The sequence below is a fragment of the Hyaena hyaena genome, unplaced genomic scaffold (genome assembly GCF_003009895.1).
Source record: "Hyaena hyaena isolate Hyena2069 unplaced genomic scaffold, ASM300989v1 scaffold_882, whole genome shotgun sequence".
In the NCBI taxonomy this organism is placed as follows: Eukaryota; Metazoa; Chordata; class Mammalia; order Carnivora; family Hyaenidae; genus Hyaena; species Hyaena hyaena.
In genome coordinates, this window is record NW_024081513.1 from 630,735 (window position 1) to 656,074 (window position 25,340).

General features: G+C 38.0%; 1 protein-coding gene across 2 annotated transcripts in view; it reads left to right on the plus strand.

Annotated features, from left to right (window-relative positions):
• MTMR2 (myotubularin related protein 2) overlaps positions 1–24,909 on the plus strand; it is a 132,349-nt gene extending 107,440 nt beyond the window's left edge. For both annotated transcript variants that reach the window (XM_039220322.1, XM_039220323.1), the window contains 6 exons: positions 1,408–1,614; positions 6,464–6,556; positions 9,949–10,062; positions 11,747–11,923; positions 12,616–12,746; positions 24,626–24,909. In XM_039220322.1, coding sequence (XP_039076253.1) covers positions 1,408–1,614; positions 6,464–6,556; positions 9,949–10,062; positions 11,747–11,923; positions 12,616–12,746; positions 24,626–24,839 — 936 coding nt within the window. In that variant the 3' untranslated portion in view covers positions 24,840–24,909. The remainder of the gene's footprint in view (positions 1–1,407; positions 1,615–6,463; positions 6,557–9,948; positions 10,063–11,746; positions 11,924–12,615; positions 12,747–24,625) is intronic.
• Positions 24,910–25,340: the final 431 nt, after the last annotated feature.

A 25,340-nucleotide genomic window follows, 5' to 3' on the forward strand; every position in this document is an offset into this window, starting at 1 on the left:
ACTTGCTCACCTTCTTCAAATCTCTGCTCAGATGTCACCTTCTCAGAAAGGACTTACCCAACCACACCAAATAAAAGTGCCACCAGCCCTTCCTGGACTCTGTGTGGTGCCTTCACTTACTGCCCTCTGACACAGTGTGTATTTTTTCTCTATTTGCATGTGGCTGGCCTCACATGAGTAGAATGTAAGCATCATTAAGCCAGCCCTTGTCTGTTCGGTTCACTGCTCTGTCTCCAGCACCTAGAGCAGTGCCTGTCATATGGTAAGGGGCTTCTGAAAGGTTTATTTTATAAACGAATGAATGTGTGAATGAAGATGACCACTTTGGATAACTTCTTGGTCAGTCTTAACTTCCTGGCTGTTCTCATCCTTTGGGTCAGTGATTCATGTCTTGATTATACATTTGAATTACAACTGGAAGATATTTAAAATAGCTAGGATTAGTGGAGAGTGGGGCCAAGACACTTTGAAAAATGCTAACAGATTACTCTGAGGCATAGCCAAGGTTGACATTGCTTAAGAATACCCCATTTCCAGAATATGCTTATAGTTACAATCAAAAGAAGGTCATCATGCGATTTTCCAAGCCTAGTCAATCTCCTTTCTTTCATTCTCATCCACATTTGTGGACTCGTATTCTTCTCTAAGTATGTATGGTCTAGCAGATAAGAATGGGACTATAGTATTCATCTTAAAGGACATTATACTGTTGTCTTTCTTTTTGGTTTTATCTAATTCTGTCTAGTTTTAACCCAAGATCAACTTCAGAAAAGGTAATTCTTTTAAAAATAACGGAAATTATTTTAAATACCAGTTAAACTGACAGAGTAACCTATTGATCTGCTGTGCAGTTTTCATTCATACTGATACAGAAAAGTAGCTTACTCTAATGTTTATACTATGCTTGCTGTAAGCTCTGTGAAATACAGTTAAGTCAGTGCTATAGAAGCTATAGAATGCATTAAGAGAGATCCAATTTTATTGCTTTCATAGTTATTCTAATTTGGTTAAGTAAGCGTTGTTTACATAAGGCATAAGACTTCATTTGGCCGAGTTATTTTTATTTAAATAGATGATGTTGGGATATTTGAAGATTCTTAAAAACAGACCTCTTACAATTTAATCCTTCTTTTCTCTCACTCATACTGTTGATTCGTATAAAACCCAAATGTACCCTTCATTTGGCTCTCTGTGCAGACTAATAGCCTGCATTTATGACATTTTCTTAGTTTTAAAGGCAAAATATTATAGACCTTCTGCCACGTACAAGAATTCTTCTTAGGAAGGGACTGATTTTTTTCTCCACGTTACTGAGACAGTCATCCATAATAAAACTATGTTCGTTAATATTGAAGAAGGAAGTACTTAATTTGTTAAAAAATTCGTTTTAAAAAATCTGTTTTGCAGCTCATTCTTGCTGGGGCTCTTAGGATCGCTGACAAAGTAGAGTCAGGAAAGACGTCTGTGGTGGTGCACTGCAGCGATGGCTGGGACCGCACAGCTCAGCTCACCTCCCTTGCCATGCTCATGTTGGACGGCTACTATCGAAGCATCCGAGGGTTTGAAGTCCTTGTGGAAAAAGAATGGCTAAGCTTTGGACATCGATTTCAGCTTGTGAGTAAAGAACTTTGACTTGATGTATCTATCACATGCATTTAGAATGCGGCGTGTGAGAACAATGCCTTTTATTCATTAGATACTCATCTAATACTTACCCCTTTATACTAAAGGGATAAACTTCTAGAGGGAACGTTCTTGTTAGTTTTGGAAAGCGTTAGGATGTCCTCTCATAGCTGTGTCATCTGTTGTCTGGCTTGGTCCCTTCTGTGATCACTACCAGAGGAAACATTGGGCACAATGCCTTGATTTCCACAAGGTGTCTTCTACCGTCAAGTGCAGTTCAGTTTAGCATGAATGCTTATCGAGTTAAAAGGCACTTCTAATCAATCATTCCTGTAGATGTAAAAGAAGCCAAGAATCGTTTAATTATTATTCTTTAAAAAACTTTTTTTTTAATGTTTACTTTTGAGAGAGAGACAGAGCATGAGCAGGGGAGGGGCAGAGAGACAGGGAGACACAGAATCTGAAGCGAGCTTCAGGCTCCAAGCTGTCAGCACAGAGCCCACCGCGGGGCTCAAGCTCTGGAATGGTGTGATCATGACCTGAGCTGAAGTCGAACGCTTAACTGACTGAACTACCCAGGCACTCCTAATTATTATTTTTAATATAAGAATACTTCAAAGTATTAGTGCTTACACAGAAACAGGGTCTTAGAAAAATCAGGTGGGACCAAAAGAAATATCAGAGAAAAAAATAATTTAACTCAAGTTGCAAATAAAACAGCTTTTTGATTATTCTTCTTTAAGTACTAACACTGTAATGACCGTATATATGAAGAGTGTTGCAGTTAGTTTTATGGAAATGACAAATTTTTGTGCCTTCTATATGCCTCCAAATTTATTTTGATGTTTCTGTTGGTTTCAAATCTGAGTTGGCAGGACCTCAGAGGCCAGGCATTCATTGTTGAATGTCTTCTCTGGTGTCCCCATGAAATGATTGTTTAGTTTCTTCATTAACACCTCCAGAAATCAGCAGCCAGTCTCTTCCTCAGGCTATCTGGTCTCATTCCAGAAAGTCTACCCACTAGAAAGTTCTTCCTCATAGTGAGCTAAAATTTCCTTCCCATTCTCTTACATTCCCCTTTGAAGACAAGAACAGATATGACTACTCATACAGATAAGTTAGCCCTTCAAATATTTGGAAGTAGCTGTCTGCCCACTTCATGCATTTACTTCAGTTCTTCTGGCTAAACATTCATGGTTTTTTTTATTCAATCTTTCCCCATCTTAATCCCCTCTTGACCCAAGTTGTCCTCTGGACTTTGATCATGCCTTTTTTTCAAGTATGGTGCCCAGAACTAATCACAGTTCCCGAAGTAGAGGAATGGAGTTATGTCCCTTTCCAAGGGTACTAAGCTTTCAGATTTGCTTTTTTGTCACTTTATACTTTGGATTCGATATCATGTGCCTGCTAATTAAACAAACATTCAAGTGGTTTTTAGCTGTGTTTCTGCTAAAGACAAATTTGCAATCCGAAAACTTGGGACCAGTGACCTGGTAGGCCTTGGTTCTCATGTATTGCTCCTGTGTGTTAGTTGTAATCATAGAGCTTAGAGAGTGTGCAGTAGGAATATTTTCCCAAAAAAGAGAAAAAGGATGAGCAAAAGTCTAGGTGGGATTGAGCTTGGCAAGAGCAGAGGTTAAGAGGGTGGGTGGAGCTGGAGAACCACGGAGGGAGAGTTAGATGGTCAGAGGTATTGAAGCCACTTAGTTCTGGCAGCATTGTCTAGATTAGATGAAAGACTTTCTGAAAGATGTTTGCCCAGATACTGTCTCTACTGGTAACCTTTACTATTATGTGGTTGCCACAGTGTTTATAAATACAGATGACCCCTGCACAATACACAGTAGAGGCTTAGGGGTGCAGTCAAAAATCCACATAAAACTGTTCATTCCTCCGCAGAACTTACCTCCTTATAACCTATGGTTGACTGGAAGGGAGCCTTACTGATAATGTAATCGGTTAACACATACTTTGTATGTTATATGTATTATATACAATATTCTTAAAATAAGCTAGAGAAAAGAAACTGTTATTAAGAAAATTGTTAGGAAGAGAACATGCATTTATAGTACTCTATAAAAAATCCACATGTAATGTGAACCTTTACTGTCCAGCCTGTGTTGTTCAAGATTCCCCTAACTTGAAAGAAACAGACATTTCATGGTAGTCTGCTCTTTTGAACTTGAACTGTTAAATAAAACTGGGCATCTGGGGTATCTCTTCAGATGGATCACCTTTTTAAATTTTTTGTAAAACCTACTTATCATGAAAAAAAATCATTAAAAAAAAACCTTTTACTTCAAAGAATGAAGTTTTAGTCAGACAAAGCTGCCCATGTTTATATAAATGTGACCAAAATAGTAAACATTTCAGACTGTTGGAATTTTCTGTGGATTCCTAAATTGCTAACTCTGGATACCTACTCCATTTTTTGCCCATAGTTGTTCTGAAAGCAGAATTTGACGATTAAGGGACACCTCGTAAAGAGGATATGCTCACCTGTTTAATTTAGGGTGATGCTTCCCAAACTTTTCCATTTCAGCATCTCTTACCATTCTTACCAGTTACTGATGACTCCAAAGAGCTTTGCATATATGGTTTATATCAACCGATATTTGCCATATTAGAAATTAAAATTTTTAAAAATGTTTGAATATTAATTAAAGAAATGATAAATTGTTGTAGTCTGCTTGGTTTGGTGTAACATAATACCACAAACTGGGTGGGTTGTAAATTTCAACAGAAATTTATTTCTCACAGTCGTGAAAGCTAGAAGTCCCAGATCAGGGTGCCAGCATAGTGTGGTTCCATTAACCTATTCGAGGTTGTAGGTTGAGAGCCTCTCACAGTGTCCTCACATGGTGAAGAGAGCTAGGGAGCTCTGTGGGGTCTTTTTTTAAAGGTTTTTTTTTTTTTTAATTGTTTTTGAGAGAAGGTGTGTGCGCGCACACGCAGGGGCAGGGGAGGGGCAGAGAGAGAGGGGAAAGAAGGTCTGGAGTGGGCTCTGAACTGATGGCAGAGAGCCCAATGCAGGGCTTGAACTCATGAACTGTAAGTGAGATCATGACCTGAGCTAAAGGCAGACACTTAACCATTTTTAAAGTTTACTTATTTTGAGAGAGAGAGGGAGAGAGAATTCCAAGCAGGCTCTACACTGACAGCACAGAGCTCAGCATGGGGTTTGATCCCACGAACCAACTGTGAAATCATGACTGAGGTAGAGAAAGAATCCCAAGCAGGCTTTGCACTGTCAGTGTAGAGCCCCATGCAGGGCTCAGCCCCATGACTGTGAGATCTTGACGTGAACTGCAATCAAGAGTTGGGAGCTTAACCTATAGAGCCACCCAGGCACTCCTAGATATTCTTTAATATTATGCCAGAATTTAACAAATGCTAATTTCTTCTATGATCCTTGTAATGTGGAGTCCAGAACTAAATCGATGAGCTTTTCATTGTTTGTTCCATTAAATTCCATTGGTCTGTCTTGTACTTTGAATAGATCTTTCTTTTACTCATGCATGATTCTGTAACATCATGTATTGGTTACTTGGAAAGTACTGGCTTACTGACTTGTACAGCTCTTCCAATGGTAATGAATTTTATTACATAACATCATAATATCCCAGTTGTTAATATCACCAGTGATTTTATCAGAAAAGTTTGCATATTATTGAACTTATTGTGGCAGGTAGTTTTCTACAAATCTAATTGGCACTCAAAGCTTGAATTTTATCCCTGTTTTTCTTGAAATGACACATTCACTTTGTACATAAAAAAAAATATCTGCAGGATATTCAAGTCTTAATAATCATAGTTCACATATTAGTTGCTCTTTCAAGTCAAAATGATGTTCCGTGCAAAAGTAGTGTTTGTACCATCAACTTAAAAGAAAATCATGTGTATTTCCCACTTTGTTTCATAAGACGTTTAAACAAAAAACTGTCCTTAAGGGGAGAGATTTAATAAGCTTCCTTTTTACTGCTTCATCAAGGAATCTTGCTTTTTTCCCCCTTTGACTTAACTGTGAGTGTGTGGCAAGGCAGAATATAACACTACTAATGCCGCTTGACTCCAGTACCTTGCTTGATTCCCCCTAAGGTCCCCAACGTTTTATCCTTCACCATTAGTGCAAATGTCAATGCACTAAAAAAGGCAAATAATGTCTTTGTATCATTATGAAAATCGTTTTGACCTCACAGAGTCCCCCCACCCCCCACTTGACCCCCAGAAATCTGTGGACCCCACTTTTAGAATCCCTGCTTTGGAGTATGGAGGGTCTGTTTCACTCATCCGGGGCAAAGGTCCTTAGAAGAGAAAAAACCTGACAAAGCAGGTAAAGGTAAAAGTTTGTGCTAACATGATTCTTCTTGATAAGGACAGATGAGAGCTAAGATACAGCAGGTCCCCTTCACGCACTGGCCAAAGGTGTAAAAGGAGAAGGTTGATTCCTGAGGCTTTTGTACAAGTAACTGTTAATATTTAGGCACTAGTAAATCTCTGGGACAAAACATCAGGTTCTGAGAGCTGACTGCTCCTATCTTCCATTACTAACCTTTTAGATTTGGGCTTCATTTATGAAACAATGTTGTAATTCCTGTTACAAGCATCTCATGTCAGAAAATAATCTGGCTGTTTGTACATCAAAATGGTAATAAAGACTTCTACCTTGTAAAATTATGAGTGATTTCTATTTTCCTTGCCGCAACTCTTTTAAAAAGATTTTTGAATTTAAAAAAATATTGAGCAAATACTACTTTTATTGGAAAATAAAATTATTTCCATGAAAAAGAAAAGTCCCACAGAGCTCATACAGTATTTGAGTTTGCTCTTTCTGCCGCAGAGACTTGGCCATGGAGATAAGAACCACGCAGATGCAGACCGATCGCCTGTTTTTCTTCAGTTTATTGACTGTGTCTGGCAAATGACAAGACAGGTAATTTATTTAGGAAAGTCATTCTTCCATATTTCCTTTAAGCCACTCACAATTGGGAGATTTGGTCAATGATTATCCTACATTTAATGTAAAATGGAAATTCTTGTAAGATTTCTCGCTAAGTTAAAGGATGTTATTTGGAGATAGCAATAACACTTGACAGTTTGATCCATTAGCACTTCAGCCAGAGGAATTATTAATAACCCAAGAGGTTTCCTCCCTCATTTTACACAAGTAGTTAGATCATGGCAATATATTTACCCAGAAGTTCGTCTATATATTGCTAAGAAAGGTAGAGGTAAAGAAATGAAGAAATAGGCTAGGTAACTCTAGCAAAATAAAATCCTATTTTAAGTAATTTTAATGGAAAAATATGTTTAGATGGGAATTATGGTTCAGTGGGTGTGTAATAGATTCAGTTCTTTTTGTTCTTAGGTAAGGAGAAATTGTTTTTTAGATCTTCTATCAACTTTCTAACAAACTGATAAGAAATATTAATGGTAATAGATTTAGTCTTTTGGAAAGATACCAAAGGAGATTGAAAAACATCCGGATTATTATGGGATCACTTCACTAATGAGGCAGGGAGTTGGTGTCTGAAAAATATTTAACTCTACTCAAAAATCATCTCAGATCTTGGCTACAGTGCATTGATATGTCAGTTAACTATTTCCCTGAGGGATATTAGACCTCAGACCACTGGAAGTCTGGTTTGGTTTTAGATAGACTGCTACATGAATGTGAAATAGGGCACTTATGGGCTCTGCTTTGCTGTGGGATTCTATTTTAGTTTCAAGAAAATACTGTTATTTCATTAAAAGAAAACAAATGGTTATCTCCAGGTGAAATACACCAATTATGTATGGAATACTGTGTTTTTCTCCCGCTCCCCCCCCCCCCCCAAGCATTTCAGTTTGGGTGGATTATTTTTTTTTAAAGCTGCTGGGTTAAATGAAGCATTGTAGTAGATATGACCACAGTATGATGAGGTTGGTATATATACTGCAAATGTGTGTAACAGTTCAAGTTTTGTTCTATAAAAGACCTTTGGTGTGTCTGGGGAGGGGAGATACTACATTGTTTAATCATGTTTACTACTTCTTGGAGTAGGTTTGAAGTTTTCCTTTGGAATTGCTTTTGAGGTAGTATAGCAGCTATACAAATTCATACCAATCCTTTTTTAGGGTGTCTGACTGAAAACAGTAAGACCATTACCATATTTGATTTTTAAATGTTTGAGTATTGGCAAAAATTAAATAGGCCATATCAAAGGCTCAAAAAGCTGTTTGAAACCATGGCACTCTTGATGGCTAAAGTACATACCTTGAGGAGACAACATGTGTGAATGTATTAGTTCTGGTATGTTTGTTAGGGAAAAAATCACATATACCCACTATTTGCAAAGAAAAGTACATGATAAATACCTTTCTTCCTTAGTGACGTGTGAACTTATTTTATGCTGTAGATCTCAAAGCGCTTAACTCTAATTCTGAGCTTCAGTTATACATAGAAAATCAGTTTAATCTTCAGTTTCTCTGATAGAACTGAAAATACATGATAGCGATGAGTCTTCATTTTAGACATCAGGTTATATTTTTCTGTACGATATTCGTGAAGGTAGAACATGTTAGACATCAGTTCTATAAATGGGCCATCATCAGTTTTATAAATAGTTAAACTTTTGGGCAGAGACTTAGCACGTTTGTCAAAATGATATCAGTTATGTTGTGAGGAGACAGATTCTCCCCTCCTCCCACCCCCACCCGCATCCACTCAGTCCTGGGTCAGGATGCAGTTGATGAAGGGCCCTGCAGATTTTTTAAAAAAATTTTTAACGTTTATTTATTATTGAGAGACACAGACAGAGCATGAGCTTGGGAGGCGTAGAGAGGGGGACACACAGAATCTGAAGCAGGCTCCAGGCTCTGAGCTGTCAGCACAGAGCCTGACACAGGGCTCGAACACACGAACCACAAGATCATGACCTGAGCCAAAGTCAGACGCTTAACCAACTGAGCCACCCAGGCACCCTGGGGCCCTGCAGATTTTCAACTCACTAGGGGAGCGAAATATTCCTCCTCTGCTCATTGCAGTTCATGCCTTGCCACTTTTGTTTTGTTGTGAGGAGATGGCCGCTGTTGAACCTCTCTTCTCATAACCGAGCAGGTAGTTTTGCCAGGAAAATGAACAACTAACCACAGGCTTAGCTCCTTTGGACTGCTATGTAACAAGTCTGGGTGCATTCATAGTTGGCAAATAAGGCTGTTAAGAGTATGTCACACATTCTAGGAGATGAGATTTACTTTGTAAAGGAATGAATAGGATTTGACTAAGTTTCTTACAGGTAGTTGGCTTTTGGTTGGCATGTGCTTGATCACCTGCTTCAGCCTCACAGTCACAGAAAGTATTACTCAAGGCAGGGTAGTTACCCTTCATTGTTGGAGAAATTTGCCATTTGACCCTGCTTAGGAATCTAGGGAACATCAAGGTAAAGGTGGTTTCACCCCTCTCCCTCTTGCTTGTGGTTCAGGCTATTTTCTTGTCTACTGGGTAGGGATTATTCTAACAAAAACTTGGAACCAATATGTATCCTCAAATCTGCAATCCAAATATTCACAGAATTTCTTTTTAACCATCCTATAATTGGTACAATTTTCATGGAGACTTTCAAATAACTTTGAAGTATTAGATAGATAAGGATGGATTATACTAAGTCCTTTACCTTCCTGGAATCTGTCATCCATCCGGAAGAAGTTCCCCCCAAATTGTGTTGTTTATGTAATATGAAGATACCCATTCAAGCTCTTGTCCTAGGTTATAGAGAAAGTGAGTTTTCTTTTCGTTAGAAAGAGGCTGCCAAAGTATTGGATTACAGGATACTCTGGTTTGACCAGTTGGCTTTAATGATCTGCATGTCTGCCTTGGGTCTTCATTTTTGTACACTGCTGACATTTTCTGGAGACACTGATATTTTTTGTGTTATCCCTGAAACCAAAACTATGTTACTGAAAATTTAAAGAAAATCTCATTACGTTGTTTATGGTCACTTTTGGCAAAGAAAGGCTAGAGTTGCCATTATTGCCAAAGTCAAAATTCATTACTCCACAAGTTTAAGATTAACAGGCACAGGAGATACAGAAGCACCAAGATCAGACCATTCAAACTCTTGCTGCATAAGAAAAGGAGATTTGGGGAGAAATCTCAGAAAAGTGATAAAGTGATTTTTTTAAATAGATAAAGCAGATAATGCCATAATGGCTTAGAAATATCTAGTTCTGAATATTGTTTAATTTTAGGAAATACTACAAAGTATCTACCCAGATGTGGGGATGAATATGCTTGAAAAAAATGTGCTAACAATTTTATTGTCGTTTATGATATTCAATTTGCAGTTTCCTACAGCATTTGAATTCAATGAATATTTTCTCATCACCATTTTGGACCATCTATATAGCTGTTTATTTGGAACATTCCTCTGTAACAGTGAACAGCAGAGAGGAAAAGAGGTAAAATATGAGCCATGCCGCTCCTCCCTTTACTCCCAGTATGCGTGATGTTTCCTAGACTTGGGTGCATTCTCTGATTTCTACTTAACAGTTCTTTTGGATGATTTCTTCGGCCATATTTTCTTTCACGTATTGTAAGGTGATTACCTCTTTTACATATATCTGAACTGATTTGTTTTCAAGTACCTCTGTTAAAAAGGCGGGAGGTACCAGCTAGCTGTGAGGTGAGTTTATGGGTGAAAAGTGGTGCCTGAACTGAAGTATGTGTAACCCTAGGAGCACCAGTGTTACCTTTAGTCCTTGCAGGATGGAAATCCTCCAAAGCAGGTACAGAAAAATGCCATGAGCAAAAAATACCTATGTGAATGAACGGACAGCCCAAATCTCCATATACCTTCTGCATACATATGAGCCATTTCAGGGTTTTTCCTTTTTTTTAATTGTAAAATAATACTGTAAAACATCCAAACACTGAAGAGATACTAAATAGAAAGTTTACATTTCCCCACTTCAGAGATAATCACTGTTAAGTGGTCGGTATTACTTAGAAGAAGCCGTGTGAGGATTACGTTTCAAGTTTTACTTCTGCCTTCCTCAAAATACATCTGTCCTGTGTATGAAATTCCAAACCATCTTGGTTGGTGTCTCCTTCTGCATCACTTTTCATTCTAAAAATGTGGTTATAAACTAGTTTATTCATGCTATTCCATAAAGCATCACAGCACAAAGTGCTTGCTCTGGAGCGGGGCTGCCTGGTTTGAGATTCTGGATGTCTCTCTTACTGTGTAACCCTGGGCAACTTAATTTCTGCTTCAGTAAGTCAGGGAAACTACTGTTGTGAGAGTTAACTAAAATAAACTACAAAACACTACAGTAACTGCCATGTAGTAGACTGAAAGCTCCTTGAAGATGGATATTAAAAATTTTACTACACCGTATCTTCAGTGCCCATCATGCAGTTGGTATTCCCATGCATGGGGACCCCTTAAGAACTTGTTGAATGTTACTCAAAAATAGCTAGGTTCCAGAGATACTTCTCATCTCTTGATAGCCTTGAATAGAATTTAACTGTATCTTGATTTTCAAAAAAAAACTTATTGAGAGAAAATTTGCCACCCGTAGAATTAAGTATATCTACGGAGTCATAGAACTGTCAGCATCACGGACTTGAGAACACTGAAAAGGAACCCAGTACCCATTGTAGTGACTCCCCAGTCTCCTCTCCTGGTCCCTGGCACACCCTGATCTATGGATCTGCCTCTTCTGAATACATCATATTAATGGACTCATTCAAAAGGAGGCCTTTGTGTCTGGCGTCTTTCACTTAGCGTGTTTCCAAGGTTCAATGTGTAGTGTGTAGCGATACTTTATTCTTTGTCATGGCTAAATATGATTCCACTATATAAATATGCCACATCTTATCCATTTATCAGTTGATGGACTTCGGGTTGTTTCTTCCTGTTGGCTATTACAGTGAATAATGTGGATTTGGACATCATGTGTTTCTATTCTTTTGGTATATACCTAAGAGTGGAACTGCTGATATGCAACTTGTTTAACTCTTTGATGAATTGCAGGATGTTTTCCAGTACCCTCTGATCTTAATGTAAGTGGGGCAAGTGTCCATGTTCTCTCCCTCGAGAGATTTTTAAGAACTAAAAGTACCTGTATTTACTTCTTATAGAATCTTCCTAAAAGGACTGTGTCACTGTGGTCTTACGTAAATAGCCAGCTGGAAGACTTCACTAATCCTCTTTACGGGAGCTATTCCAATCATGTCCTTTATCCAGTAGCCAGCATGCGCCACCTAGAGCTCTGGGTGGGATACTACGTCAGGTGGAATCCACGGATGAAGCCACAGGTATATGCTGTAATGCAGACAGTGGGGGTTTTCATCCATTCAACTCTATCGGGTTTGTCACCTTTAAAGCACCTAGAAAATTAGATATACTTAAAACCTGCCCTTTTTCTTATTAAGTTATAATTGTGTAGTAGAAAAAGCACTACATGGAGGCGTGGGGGTGGGTAATCAATATATTTGAAATCGTACCCTGATTTTGCTCATATGGTCTTAGAGGAAACACTTTTCTTTCCTCCTCTGTAAAATGAGTGCCCTGGACTGGATAACTTCTACAGGCCATTTTAATAGGTTTGAGGAAAAGGCTTTAGGAAAAAGGCCTAACACAATTCTGGTCCATTTTGAAGTAGGTTATGGAATATATACTACTTAGAACTGCTTAAAAGACTAAAAATCTGCAAATAAGTGATAGCAGATCTTGAGTTTTGTCTTTTAGATTTTCTTGTTACGTATTTGTTGTTTTGGGGTAAGTACCAGTTTCAGGGTATTCTGCAGAAAATCCTGGAGGCACTGGGAAAGAGTGGTGTTGTCAGAGTCCAGCTAATTCTCACCCATCTGCTGGAAAGGTGGGCGTGGCCCCACAGCTGAGAAGGACATGCTGCAGCATTCAGGGAAAGACCTATATACTGTAATGATCACTCGGGTTTGCTTCTAATTGCCTGGCTGAATGATTTGACACTGTTTTGTTCTTGTAGGAGCCCATTCACAACAGATATAAAGAACTTCTTGCTAAACGAGCGGAGCTCCAGAAGAAAGTAGAGGAACTACAGAGAGAGATTTCCAACCGATCAACCTCATCCTCGGAGAGAGCCAGTTCTCCTGCACAGTGCGTCACTCCCGTCCAAACTGTTGTGTGAAAGGACTGTTTGAGGGGGGCCGTCGTTGCCATGAACCCTGGATCCCAGTGGCAGCTTTAGAGCATAAAGTCTTCTGAAGTTAGAACCCACCTATGAGAGAAATTCAGTTGCTCTATTTATTGTACATCTCTCCAGGATGGGTTTGGAACTGTAGCAGTGCAGGTGGCGTGAGTGAAATAACCCCATATGTAATTACATGATTATGACACTAATCTTCTAAGTCACCCAAAGAATATTAAGATGCTTCTATACCAGATCCACAGTGAGAACAAGTTTCTGATTTTAAAATCAAAGTACAAACCACTCCAGAAATATACCTCTTGACAGAAGAGAAGTCACTGGACGGAGGGAAGGAGCATCAGTTTTCACACCAAACCAACACAGAGACTCCATGGCATTACATATATTGAGCCTCGATGTCATGAAAGATGAAAATCATTGGATACTCCTTCCCCCATCATGGGTTTCTCTTTTTTTGTAGTAGAGTGATTTACTTTGATCACCTTTCTGTACCTACACGCGTCACATAAGATATGGCAAAGTCCTGAGGACATTATGATGTAGTAGTAGTAGTTTAAAATTATTGCCATTGTTATTTACATACTTATTTAAGATGTGTTAGGTAGCTGCTCCAAAATGATGCCTTAGAGATTCTTGGGGTGGGGGGCGGGATGGAGAGGAGGAAGTAGTAGCCGTCCAGGATTTCAGAAAATCATATGCCCTTCAGATTAGTTTCCATATGCCCAATTACTAGAAAAATAATGGAACCTATTTTACAAGTTCATTGTATCACTTTCTTTCATTTACATTTTTGTGTGCGTGTCTGAATACAGAAGTTAATTGGCAAATTGTGAGGCAATACTTTAAAAGTATACTAGGATTGACTTTTTTCCCCCCTTGAAGTCTGTATAAATTTAGCTTATGGGTGAGATGTACTATGCTCAAATTTTACATGAAATATTTTACTACTACTTTGCAAATTCTGTAATTCCACTGAAAGATTAAGTCTACCAAAGAATTTACTGCATGTAAAAATGTATCACAATCTCAGCGCCAGTAGAGGAAACACTGCTTCACTGTTCACCTGCCAGTAACAGTTCAGCACTGGGATAAACATTGGACTCCTGATGGCCTAAGAGCCATATGCTATGTACTGTCGCAAAGGAGCTTCTTCTTGGGTCTTTCATTAAAAGAAAATTTCAACTGACTTTTAAACTTTGTCCTTATCCTGTTTTCCTGAAGTTTCTTTTGCAGAAATGTTATTTGGATAATTTTCAAAGAAAGGGGTACTTGTTCCAAATTGAGATGTTCAGTTTGAACCCATTTTGCTTGCTTCTAATACCCAAATCAAACAGAATTCCAAAATGAAGTATTTTTTCATTTGTTAATTCACCATAGACTGAACCTTAAGTCCCTATTCTTGGGTCTTGCAGTGAGGAACTAGAATTTCTCTCAGTAAATCCAGTATTAGCAAAATCAGTACCAAAATGATTTAGTCTGTGACATAACAAATATCACACTAATAAAAAAAATTAGTAATCGTATTTAAGTGGCCAGCCTATCAGAGCTAAGTTTTCTATTCCAGATATTTTATAGATCCATTCTTTCCTGTCCATTCTACCAATTTCCTTACTTAAGTGCCGGAGTCCAACTCCGGCCAGGTCCAGGGGTCCCAAAATGGATGGTGTCAGTGAGGGATGAGAAAGGCTTGACATTGTTCCAGGCCTTCCTGCACTGAGACTCTATTTTTGGCGTTCTGATGATAAATCCTTTTATCAGTAAAAAGTTCCCAGGACATTGATATGCAAAAGGATGGGGAACAGCCCTGAGGTGGCATTAGCATAGTAAAGGCAAAAGTTATGCTCATCGCTTAATGGGAGGTATGAAGAAAAGCAAATCTTTCAGGAATGCAGTATTGCTCCTATTACCATAAAAGAAGTTCTTACCTTACTTTTCCTTCACAAAGTGCAGTCATCATATCAAGGCCAGAATGAGTCACTCCCCATACCAATTAACAAGGTGACTTGGGGTTGGTACTCAAGCTGAAATAATTGGGTGGGGGTGGATATCGGGGTCACCATTTGATGTAAGAGTCCATGCAACTTACCTTGACCTCATAAGGAGTTCTTACTCAACCTATGAGTTCAGAAAATGGCTCCCGACATTTAAGCCTTTGTCATCTTCGTCTGATACCACATAAAAGACTACAGATGCCTGAAGAGATCAAGAATTAAAACTCGGTCTCAGTACCCCCACATCCACTTTACGTTCCATTTAAAGGCCAGAGCAATCTAAATGCAAATCACGTATAATGTTTAAACCTTCCAGGGTCTTCCTTTCACCTTCTGCAGGAGTCTCCAAAGTGAGCACATTTTAGATACTCCATTGGTGGTGATGTCAGCATCACAATGGCATGAGACATTCCTCTCTCCCCTTCGACTTACAATTGGAGATCCACGACTCAATATAAGTGCCTCTGCACATGACACCGGGACATCCATCTCTGCACCTGAAGTCCAGGGAGGCTATGGAACCAGGGGAGTTGCAGTGGCAGTGAGAGTGGCCATCTCCCTAGCAGAGGCAGTAGAAAAGCTGCATGGGCTGCAGCTGGAGGGTTCTCTTGTTTTTCAGGGACACTCAGATTTCTGGAGACCTCCCTGACGAGTAGAGGGGAATTAAAAAGGCAAAGATTGCTGAAGGGACGTGTTTTCTCTCATATGTCTTGGGATTCCAGCCAGAGGTCCATCCGTGAACCTCTGGGAACCCCCCAATCTGCGATGGCCCCAGCAGGCCGTGAACACACCTAATGCCCTAAGTGCTAGGCACACACCAACCCACACCCTGCTCCCAGTCTGTTTTTAAATGCCATCTTTTTAATGCAGACTTCCAACTTGGGCAGTCACTTCCAGTAAAACCCCAACACTTGTGCTATAGCACCACCTTCTGGAAAACAGAAGAAAGTCTTCTAATTGTCAACCAAAGGAAACAAAGCCTTACCAAAATAAGAAAGGTGCTGCTACTTTAAATGTGCAGCACAGGCACATTTCATCAAACACTATGAAAAATCATGGCAATACAGTATCTTAAGGGTACAGTGACAATTCCCCAAAAGGTGCACCCAAAGACATGGAATACTGCAATCTGACAATCCAAAATATCAGCCTACAAGAAAATTCAGAAAGGCAATTAATTCATTGAGCTTAGGAATAAAATTAATGAACAAAAGGAGTTCAATCTCTTTACCAAAGAGATTGAAATTCTAAAAAACAACTAAAAAGACAAAATGAGATGAAGAATGCATTAGAAAGCCCTGGAAATGGAGGAGCAGGATCAGATGGAAGAGAAAATAAGCAAGCCAGAAGACAGGTGGAAGAGGAGAGAATGAAGATATTTAAAATGTGAACATACCTACAATAACTATCAGACTCCATTAGAAAAGCCACTATAAGATTAAAGGGTAGACCAGAAAAAGAGAGGAGGCAGCGTGTTTATAGAAGGAAATAATGGTTGAGAACTTTCTAAACCTGGGGAAGGAACTGAATATACAAGAATACAAAGCTAACTTGACCTTCTCCAAGGCAAATTATAATGAAACTGTCAAAACTTAATGATAAAAAGCCAGGGGGAGAGAAGTTAAAAACAAAGGAACCCAAACCATTAGGCTATCAGATTTCTCAGCACCAATTCTACACCCCAGGAGAGAATGGAATGACATTCCAACAATTTAAAAATTTAAACAATTTAAAGATAAAAACTGCCAGGCAAGAACACTCTTAAGTGACAAAGTTATCCTTCAGATATGAAAGCAAAAGAAAGGATTTCCCAAACCAATAAAATGTGTGAATTCACCACCACAAACACTGGCTGAAATGTTGGAAGTAGCTCTTCAAGCTGAAAGGATGAAAAGGGCATCAAGAGACAGAAATAACTGTTTTAAACTATAATTACAGTATAACATTTAAAAAAACATTAAAAATAACAATAGCTGTTAACATTTGACAATTCACAGCATAACAGTGAAACCAAATAGCATAATTTATGAAACCAAAAGTATAAAAGGGGAGGAATAAGATAATTAAATGAAGATAAATTTTTATCAGCATAAAATGACTATTTTATGAACGAGATATTTTGCCTAAACCTTCTGGTAACCACAAACCAAAAATCTAGAGGAGACACAAAACAAAACAAAACACGGACTGAGCAAATAGCCAAGGAGAAACATCAGCTTACAAAGGTAGACAGTAAAAAAAGGAAAAAGAAACAGTGGAGAGAAAATAACTAAAAGCAAAAGATAAAATGGCAGTAGCAAGTCCTCACATATCAATAATCACCCTACATGTAAAATGAATTGAACTCACCCAGCAAAAGGCACAGAGTGGCCAATGGGTAAAAAAGACCCATCTATATGCTCACTACAGTACACTCATTTCAGCTCTAAAAATATGTAGGCTCAAAGTGAAAGGATGGAAGATGATATTCAAGGCAAGTGGATATCAAAAGACTTCAAGCTAAAAATGGTAAAACTGACAAACGTCATTACATAATGATAAAGAGGTCCATGCATCACAAAAATTTTAACAATCTTAAATATATATGATGCTAACACCTGACCACCGAAACATGTTAAGCAAATACAAGTCTTAAGGGAGAAAGAGACAATAAAATAATAGGGGACTTGAACACCCCACTAGCACTAAAGTGAAGATCGTCCAGACAGAAAGTCAACAAGGAAGATGTACAATACAGTGGCCATGTGGTCTAAGGCTCTGGGTTAAGAAAATCAACAAGGCAAACTCTGGAACTGAACCATATTTTAGAGCAAATAAACTTCTTAGACAAACACAGAACAATTCATCAAACAGCAGAATATACATTGTTCTCAAGTGCACATGAACATTTTCCAGGACAGATCATAGGACACAATTCTTAGCAAATTTATATTGAAATCATACCAACTATCTTTTCTGACCACAATAATATGAAACTGGAAATCAACAAGAAAGAAACGACAAGATCTATAAATATGTGGAACCTAAACAATACACTTCTAAACAACAAATAGATCAAAAAAGAAAAGGGAAAGAAGGAAAGTTTACAGTAATAAACACAGAGGTTAAGAAATTAAATCTCAAATAATCTAACTTTATACCTCATGAAACCCAACAAAGAACAAACCAGAAGGAAGGAAATATTAGGGGTGCCTGGGTGGCTCAGTCGGTTAACATCCGATTCTACATTTTCGGCTCAGCTCATGATCTCATGATTAATGGGTTTGGACCCTGCGTCCACCTATGCAATGGCAGTGTGGAGCCTGCTTGGGATTCTCTCTCTCTCTCTCTCTCTCTCTCTCTCTCTCTCTCTCTCTCTCTTTCTCCCCCTCCCTCCCTCCCTCTCCCCCCCTCCTTGGTCTCTCTCTCAAAATAAACAAATAAAACATCCAAAAAAAAAAAAATAGGAAGAAATTAATAAGATCAGAACAGAAATAAATCAGACACCAGAAAAACAAAAGGATCAACTAAACTAAGAGCTATTTCTTTGAAAAGATAAAATTGACAGATTAAGAAAAAGACTCAAAATTAGAAATAAAAGAGGAGAAATAAAACTTACACCACAGAAATACACAGGATCATAAAAAACTAATGTAATTATATGCCAAAAAATTACATGACCTAGAAGAAATGGACACATTTCCAGAAACATACAACCCACCAAGGCTGAATCAGGAAGAGAAAACCTGAACAGACCACTGAGTAAAAAGACTGAATCAGGAATCAAAAAACTACCAGCACAGGCCTTCACTGGAGATTTCTAACCAAATATTTAAAGAAAAATTAACATCAATATTCCTCAAACTCTTACAAATTCTCAAGGAGGAATGAACACTTCCAAACTCACTCTACAAAGCCAGCATTACATTAATACGAAAACCAGAAAAGGAAACCACAAGAAAACTATATACCAGTATCCCTGATGAACACAGATGCAAAAATTCTCAAGAAAATATTAGCAAACTAAATTCAAGAACAAATTAAAAGGATTATACATCATGACCAAGTGGGATTTATCCGAGATGCAAGGATGGTTTAACGTATACAAATCAATAAATGTAATACTTATCAATAAAATGAAACATAAAAACCACACAATTATTTCAATAGACACCAAAAAAATGGCAAAATACAACAGCCATTCATGATAAAAACCTTTAACAGACTGGATACAGGAGGAACACACCTCAACATAATAAAAGACAGACACAACAAAGCCAGAGCTAACGTTATACTCACTGGAGAAAAATTAGAGTTTTTCTTCTAAGATTGGGAACATGACAAAAGATGTCCACTCTTAACTTCTATTCAAAACATTACTAGAATTACTAGCTACACAAAGGAATAAAAGATATCCAGATTGGAAAAGAAGTAGTAAAATGGTCTCAATTTCCTGGTGAAATGTTTTTATATGTAGAAAAATCCAAGTCAAATGAAAGACTGTTGGAACTAATCAATTTCAGGGGAGTTGCAGGATACAGAATCAGTTGCATTCCTTTACACTAATGAAACATTTGAAAAATAAACTACCTCACCATTCACAATAGCATAAAAAAACTATAAAATACTAAGGAATAAATTTAAACAAGTGAAAGATCTCTACAATGGGAAAACTATATGACTTTGCAGAAAGAAATCAAAGACAAACAAATGGAAAGATATCCTGTGTTGATGGACTGGAAGAATGTTGTTGCAATGTTCATACTACCCAAAGTCATCTACAGATTGAACACAATACCCATTAAAATATCAAAGGCATTCCTCACAAAAATAGAACAATCTGAAAATTTTTGTGGAATCACAAACGACCCCAAATACCCAAAGTAATCCCAAGAAAAAGACCAACACCAAAGATATCCTTGAACAACAGGGCATTTAGGGGTATGAGGGGGTCTCCTTCATACAGTTTAAAATCCTAGTGTAACTTTTGACTCCCCCAATACTTAACTACTAATAAACTACTGTTGACTAGGAGCCTTACCAATAATAAAGAGTTGAGAAACACATATTTTGTATACGTATTATACAGTGTATTCTTAAAATAATCCAGAGAGAAAAAAAATGTTAAGAATATCATGAGAAATACATTTACAGTATTGTAAAAATTTCATGTGTAAGTGGACCCACACAGTTCAAACTGTTGTTCAAGGGTCAATTGTATACTACAAAGCCAGAGTAATAAAACAGTATGGTAGTAGCACAAAAAAAAATAAAAACTCCACAGACCTATAGAACAGAACAGAGGCCAGAATTAAACCCAGGCATATACAGTCAACTAATACTCGACAAGGGAGCCAAGAATACCTGATGGGGAAAGGACAGTCTCTTTAACAAGTGGTGCTGGGAAAACTGGAAAAATACATGCAGAGGACAATGAAATTGGACCCCTATCTCACACCACCCACAGAATTAACTCAAAATGTATCAACCACTTAAATATAAGACCAGATACCGTAAGATTCCTAGCAGACATAGGAGGAAGCTCCTTGATGTTGGTCTTGTTAATGATTTTTCAACAGGATGCCAAAAGCACAAACAAAAGGAAAAATTAACAAATGGGACTACATCAAACTCAGAAGCTGACCCACAAGCAGTAAAAAGACAACCCACAGGGGCCCTGGGTGGCTCAGTTGGTTAAGCGTCTGACTTCAGCTCAGGTCACGATCGCGTGGTCCGTGGGTTTGAGCCCCACATCAGCCTGTTATGACAGCCAGCTCAGAGCCTGGAGCCTGTTTTGCATTCTCTGTCTCCCCCTCTCTCTCTCTCTGCCTCTCTCCTGCTCATGATCTATCTCTGTCTCTCAAAAACAAATAAATGTTAAAAAAGAATTTTTTTAAAAAAGACAACCTACAGAATGGGAGAAATACTTGCAAACCATTTATCAGATAAAGAGTTAATATCCAAAATATATAAAGAACTCATACAACTAAATAAAAAAGAAGTGAACAATCTGATTAAAAGTTAGGCAGGAAAAACTAAATAGACATTTTTTTCCAAAGAGGATATCCAAATGGCCAATTGGCACATCCAAGATGCTCAACATTACTAATCAGGGAAATGCAAGGCAAAACCACAAGTTCTCATCTCACACTTCTCAGAAGGGCTAACATGAAGAAGAGACAACAGGTGCTGGCAAGGATGTGGTGAAAAGGGAATCCTTATACACTGTGGGTGGGCATGCAAATTGTTCTGACGACTATGGAAAACAATATGCTATATCCTCAGAAAATTAAAACTAGATGTACTTATGATCCAGCAATTCCACTCCTGGATATGTACCCAAAGGAAATCAAAATAGAATTTCAAAGAGATGTATGCGTTCCCATGTTTACAACAGTATTATTAACAATAACCAAGATACAGAAACAACCTAAGTGCCCAGCAATGGATGGATAAAAAAAGATGTGCTATAGGTACACGATGGACTACTATTCAGCCATTAGAAAGGAGGATATCCTGGGACGCCTGGGTGGCTCAGTCAGTTAAGCGTCCAACTTCGGCTCAGGTCATGATCATGATCTCACGGTTTGTGGGTTCGAGCCCTGCATTGGGCTCTGTGCTGACAGCCAGCTCAGAGCCTGGAGCCTACTTCAGATTCTGTGTCTCCTTCTTGCTCTGACCCACCCTGCTCACACATTCTCTCTCTCTCTCTCTCAGAAATAAATAAAACATTAAAAAAATTTAAAAAGAAAGAAAAGGAGGATATCCTGACATTTGCAACAAAATGGATGGAACTTGAGCACATTACACTAAGTGAGAGAAGTCAAAGATGAATGCTCTATGGTATCACTTATATGTGGAAAAGAGTCAAACTTGTAAAAAAGACTAAAATGGTAGTCACTAAGGGGATGATGTAGTTACCAGGGATGGGGGAAGAGGATAAGACCAATGTTGTTTAAGGGTATAAAGCTGCTAACAAGTAGCACTGATAAGCCAGAGATCTAATGCACACTATATAGACAATGTTGAACTCTAAGTATGTATGTGAAACGTAAAACGAAACATAAAATAGCAGTCATATCACAATATATAAATGTATCAAAGTCACAGACTGGGTATCTTAAATTTACACAATATTTTATGTCAAATTTATTCAATTAAAAAAAAAAAACAAAAAAAAACACCACACTTGTAGTAAGTTTTCTGAGGACCTGGCTGGGTCAGTCAGTGGAGCCTACGACTCTTGATTTCCGAGTTGTGAGTTTGAGTTCCATGCTGGGCGTAGAAATGATTTAAAATCTTTAAAACGTTTCTAACAAAGCTTTAAAAAAAAAAAAAGGCAAACCATTGCGGGGGTGGTGTGGAAGCAGGGGAGGAGAGTATTCGTATTTTTTATATATTTATCCACACAAACAGAACTTGGAGTTGACAGTTGTTTTATAGCTTTATGACCACTGGATGTGCAGGTGCACTTGGTTCCTTTATCATCGGGGCTATAAAACAGAGACCTATGTGGTTACGTCTAAGCTAGTTAGCCTCCTGTAACTTGCTGGCTTTCCTTCTACTCTCACCTGCAAACCTATGTACCAGCACCACTTGGCTGGTCACAACTCTCCCATGTCAACTGCAGATTCCGGCCTCTTCACTTTTGTCTATTTTATCCTGTTGACTTGGAACTGTTCTCCCTTCTAATTCCAGTTCTCCACAGTTGAGATACCACTTCTCCCTCCAGGATGTTATCCCCTGGTCATCGCTCCTCTCTGCCACGCCTGGCCCATTCCTGTGTCCCCACAGCACTGTGTCCATGTTATCACCACTGTGTTCACCACACAGTGTTGACATAATACAGATGTCTACCACCTACCTGTAAGCATACCTTACATAGTCTGGTATCCTTATCGGCATCTTAAACATAGAAGATACTTGTATTTGAAATGAATTTCAACAGTAATCTTACAACCGAAGTAGATGTGTAACCACATACTCTTCTGCTATAAACTCTCAGACAAGGAAACCGAAGCGGTATTGGCATTTTCATATTTTCAGTTCTCACCTGAGCATATTAAAGGCTGGAGTGGATATTTTAGTTTGACTCCTACCCAAGGGATGGGGTGGGTTTTAACACCATTAAGCTTCTAATTAGGACGTAGAGCCACTACAATGCAAAACGAGTGTCCTACAATTTAATGACCTGAAATTCAAACACAGAGACAATAAAAGTTTAATAGTTGAATGGTGGTTGAGACGGAAGAAATATTTTCCATATCACCAGAGCAGTGATTCCTTGGGTCTTTGGGCTCACTGTTGTGAATTCAATGAAGATACAAAACTGCACATTCAAGCAAAGGTTTACATATAAATTCAGAACATTCACAAATAGCTCCAAATTGAAGAACCCTAAATCAAGAACTCTGTAAAAAATTAACTCAATTAAGAGGCCTAACAAGCTTAGTGCCCAGTCACTGCATTTCATGCTGGTTACCCAGATAAAAGCCCAGAACTCCATTTTGATCCCAGGGGAGGCATAAAAAAGGAATCTCATTAACATGTAGTTAATGTGCTCATTAGTACTCTTTAGAGTATCTTAGTATAGGCCTTGAGACAGTTGAGTCTTGTTGGGTTTAGTTTCTATGTGAGCTTGAGAAAGGCAAATAAATTATGTAATATCATATATCCTTATCGTTTCTTAAAATACACCAATGTCCTATTTAGAAATGCATTTTTTGGACAGATTACGACAAATAGAGCCTTTAGTAACAGGCTGTTAAGGAAAATCTCAGTGTTTCCTTAATAAAGCTGCTTTATTGACTTCAATGGCAAATTTATAAAAAGTTAACATGTCTTGATCTATTCAAAATTATGATTTACATTATTAACACAATGACAATGGCGCATGTACAGTTAATACTGCACTCACCTATATACCGGTAACAGGGCCACGGAGCTCTTCTAAGTTTAAGATTAAAAACCACAATGCCTTGAACTGAATAGCATGATTACAAACAGGTATTATTTAACAACAACATATGCATATGCTATAGAATACTTCTTTTCTGCACTCAGAAACCTCATATACTTCATTAATAATTTGTTCACAGTTTAAAAATGCTTTTGTAATTTTTGCAGTTAACTGACAATGAATGCTTGGGTCTTTCAAAAAATTTTAATGATAGATTACCTCAAGAGAAGTGTACTTAATATGATCAATGTTCGAAATGTCAAAACGCAAAACAAATCCTCTTAAATACATATAAATACTTAAATACAGAAAACCCCCATCCATAATCAAAACAAAGTATATTTAATGGATGTACTGGAAAGGAGAAATGGGCGATTTATGCCAGGGAAGGTTAAAAATGAGACTTTTTAAGCAAACAGTGCCTATGGGACAGCCTCATATTTTGATAATTTAAACCTAATTTTACTTAGATATCTAAGGAATTTTTTTTTTAAAAATCACACCCACAAGTAAAAAATTGGTAATTTGTTGACAAAGTGCAGTATATCAGTACAGCAAATTCATCTCAAAGAAGCAGAGTGTGTGGCTTCCTAGCCTTTAAAACTCCCCTGGTTTCCATTTAGGTGGCTTAACATTTAGTCATGATGAGTAACACAGGAAGCCTGTGTAATGAAGCTTGGGCTCCTTAACACCTGTTATTCATTAATTCCAACATAAGAGAGTATGAGACCTGGAGCGTAAATTGCCAAAATCTAATTGCTGAGGTACAGATTACGTGAATAGAATTTATGACCTGGTACCAATCAGTAATCCCAACATAAACTATTGCTTTGTAATGAACTCTGTATGGTTTGCATGTCCTTCAATAACTGAAGATTTTTTCTGCTTTTTTCGCCAGGTCTTGGTTTGGCAATGTCTTTCTTATTTGTGGTCCCTGTGATTCCAGAAGAACGACTGCTGCTGTTTCCTTCGTCATCAAGAGTCTTTCTGGGGTTTCTCAAGTCCCTCTTCTGCTTTTCGATCTTGTGTTTCTCCAGCTACAGCAAATAACCAAGGCAGGGAAAAAGGAGGATTCAATGAAAACGTCCTCTTCTGACAACTGGTATTTTTAATACTCATTACAAACAAAAATGCAAATAATACATTCTGAGTGTCTTTTTTTTTAAATAAAATCTTCAAAACTCTCTGCTACTAGTGATTTGACACTCAGTGCTTAAAAACAGAAAGCAGCAGACAAATGAGTGAATGCGAGTAAACACATCAATACTGATGCGGTTTCAGAACGTAAAGCAGCGTGTGGCCAAAGTGCAGAACTGAGTGAGTGAGAAACAAGAGGGTTTGCGGGTCCTCCAGAAAACAGAAGAAAGGTGTTCTAGAAACTAGTCTGAGGAGGCAACGAAACTTGTTCCAGATGGATGAAGAGATATATTGGTAATGTATTAATATTAATAAAAGGTTTTTATTATTTCCCTATTTTAGAATAACTTAAAATACCTTATATTTACTTATTTTTAGAGAGCTTTATTTTTACTTTAAGCTGCTGCTAGGTTGGTGTTCCATTAGACTAAAGTTGAGCCTAATATATAAGAAACAAATTAGACCCTTACTTCTGC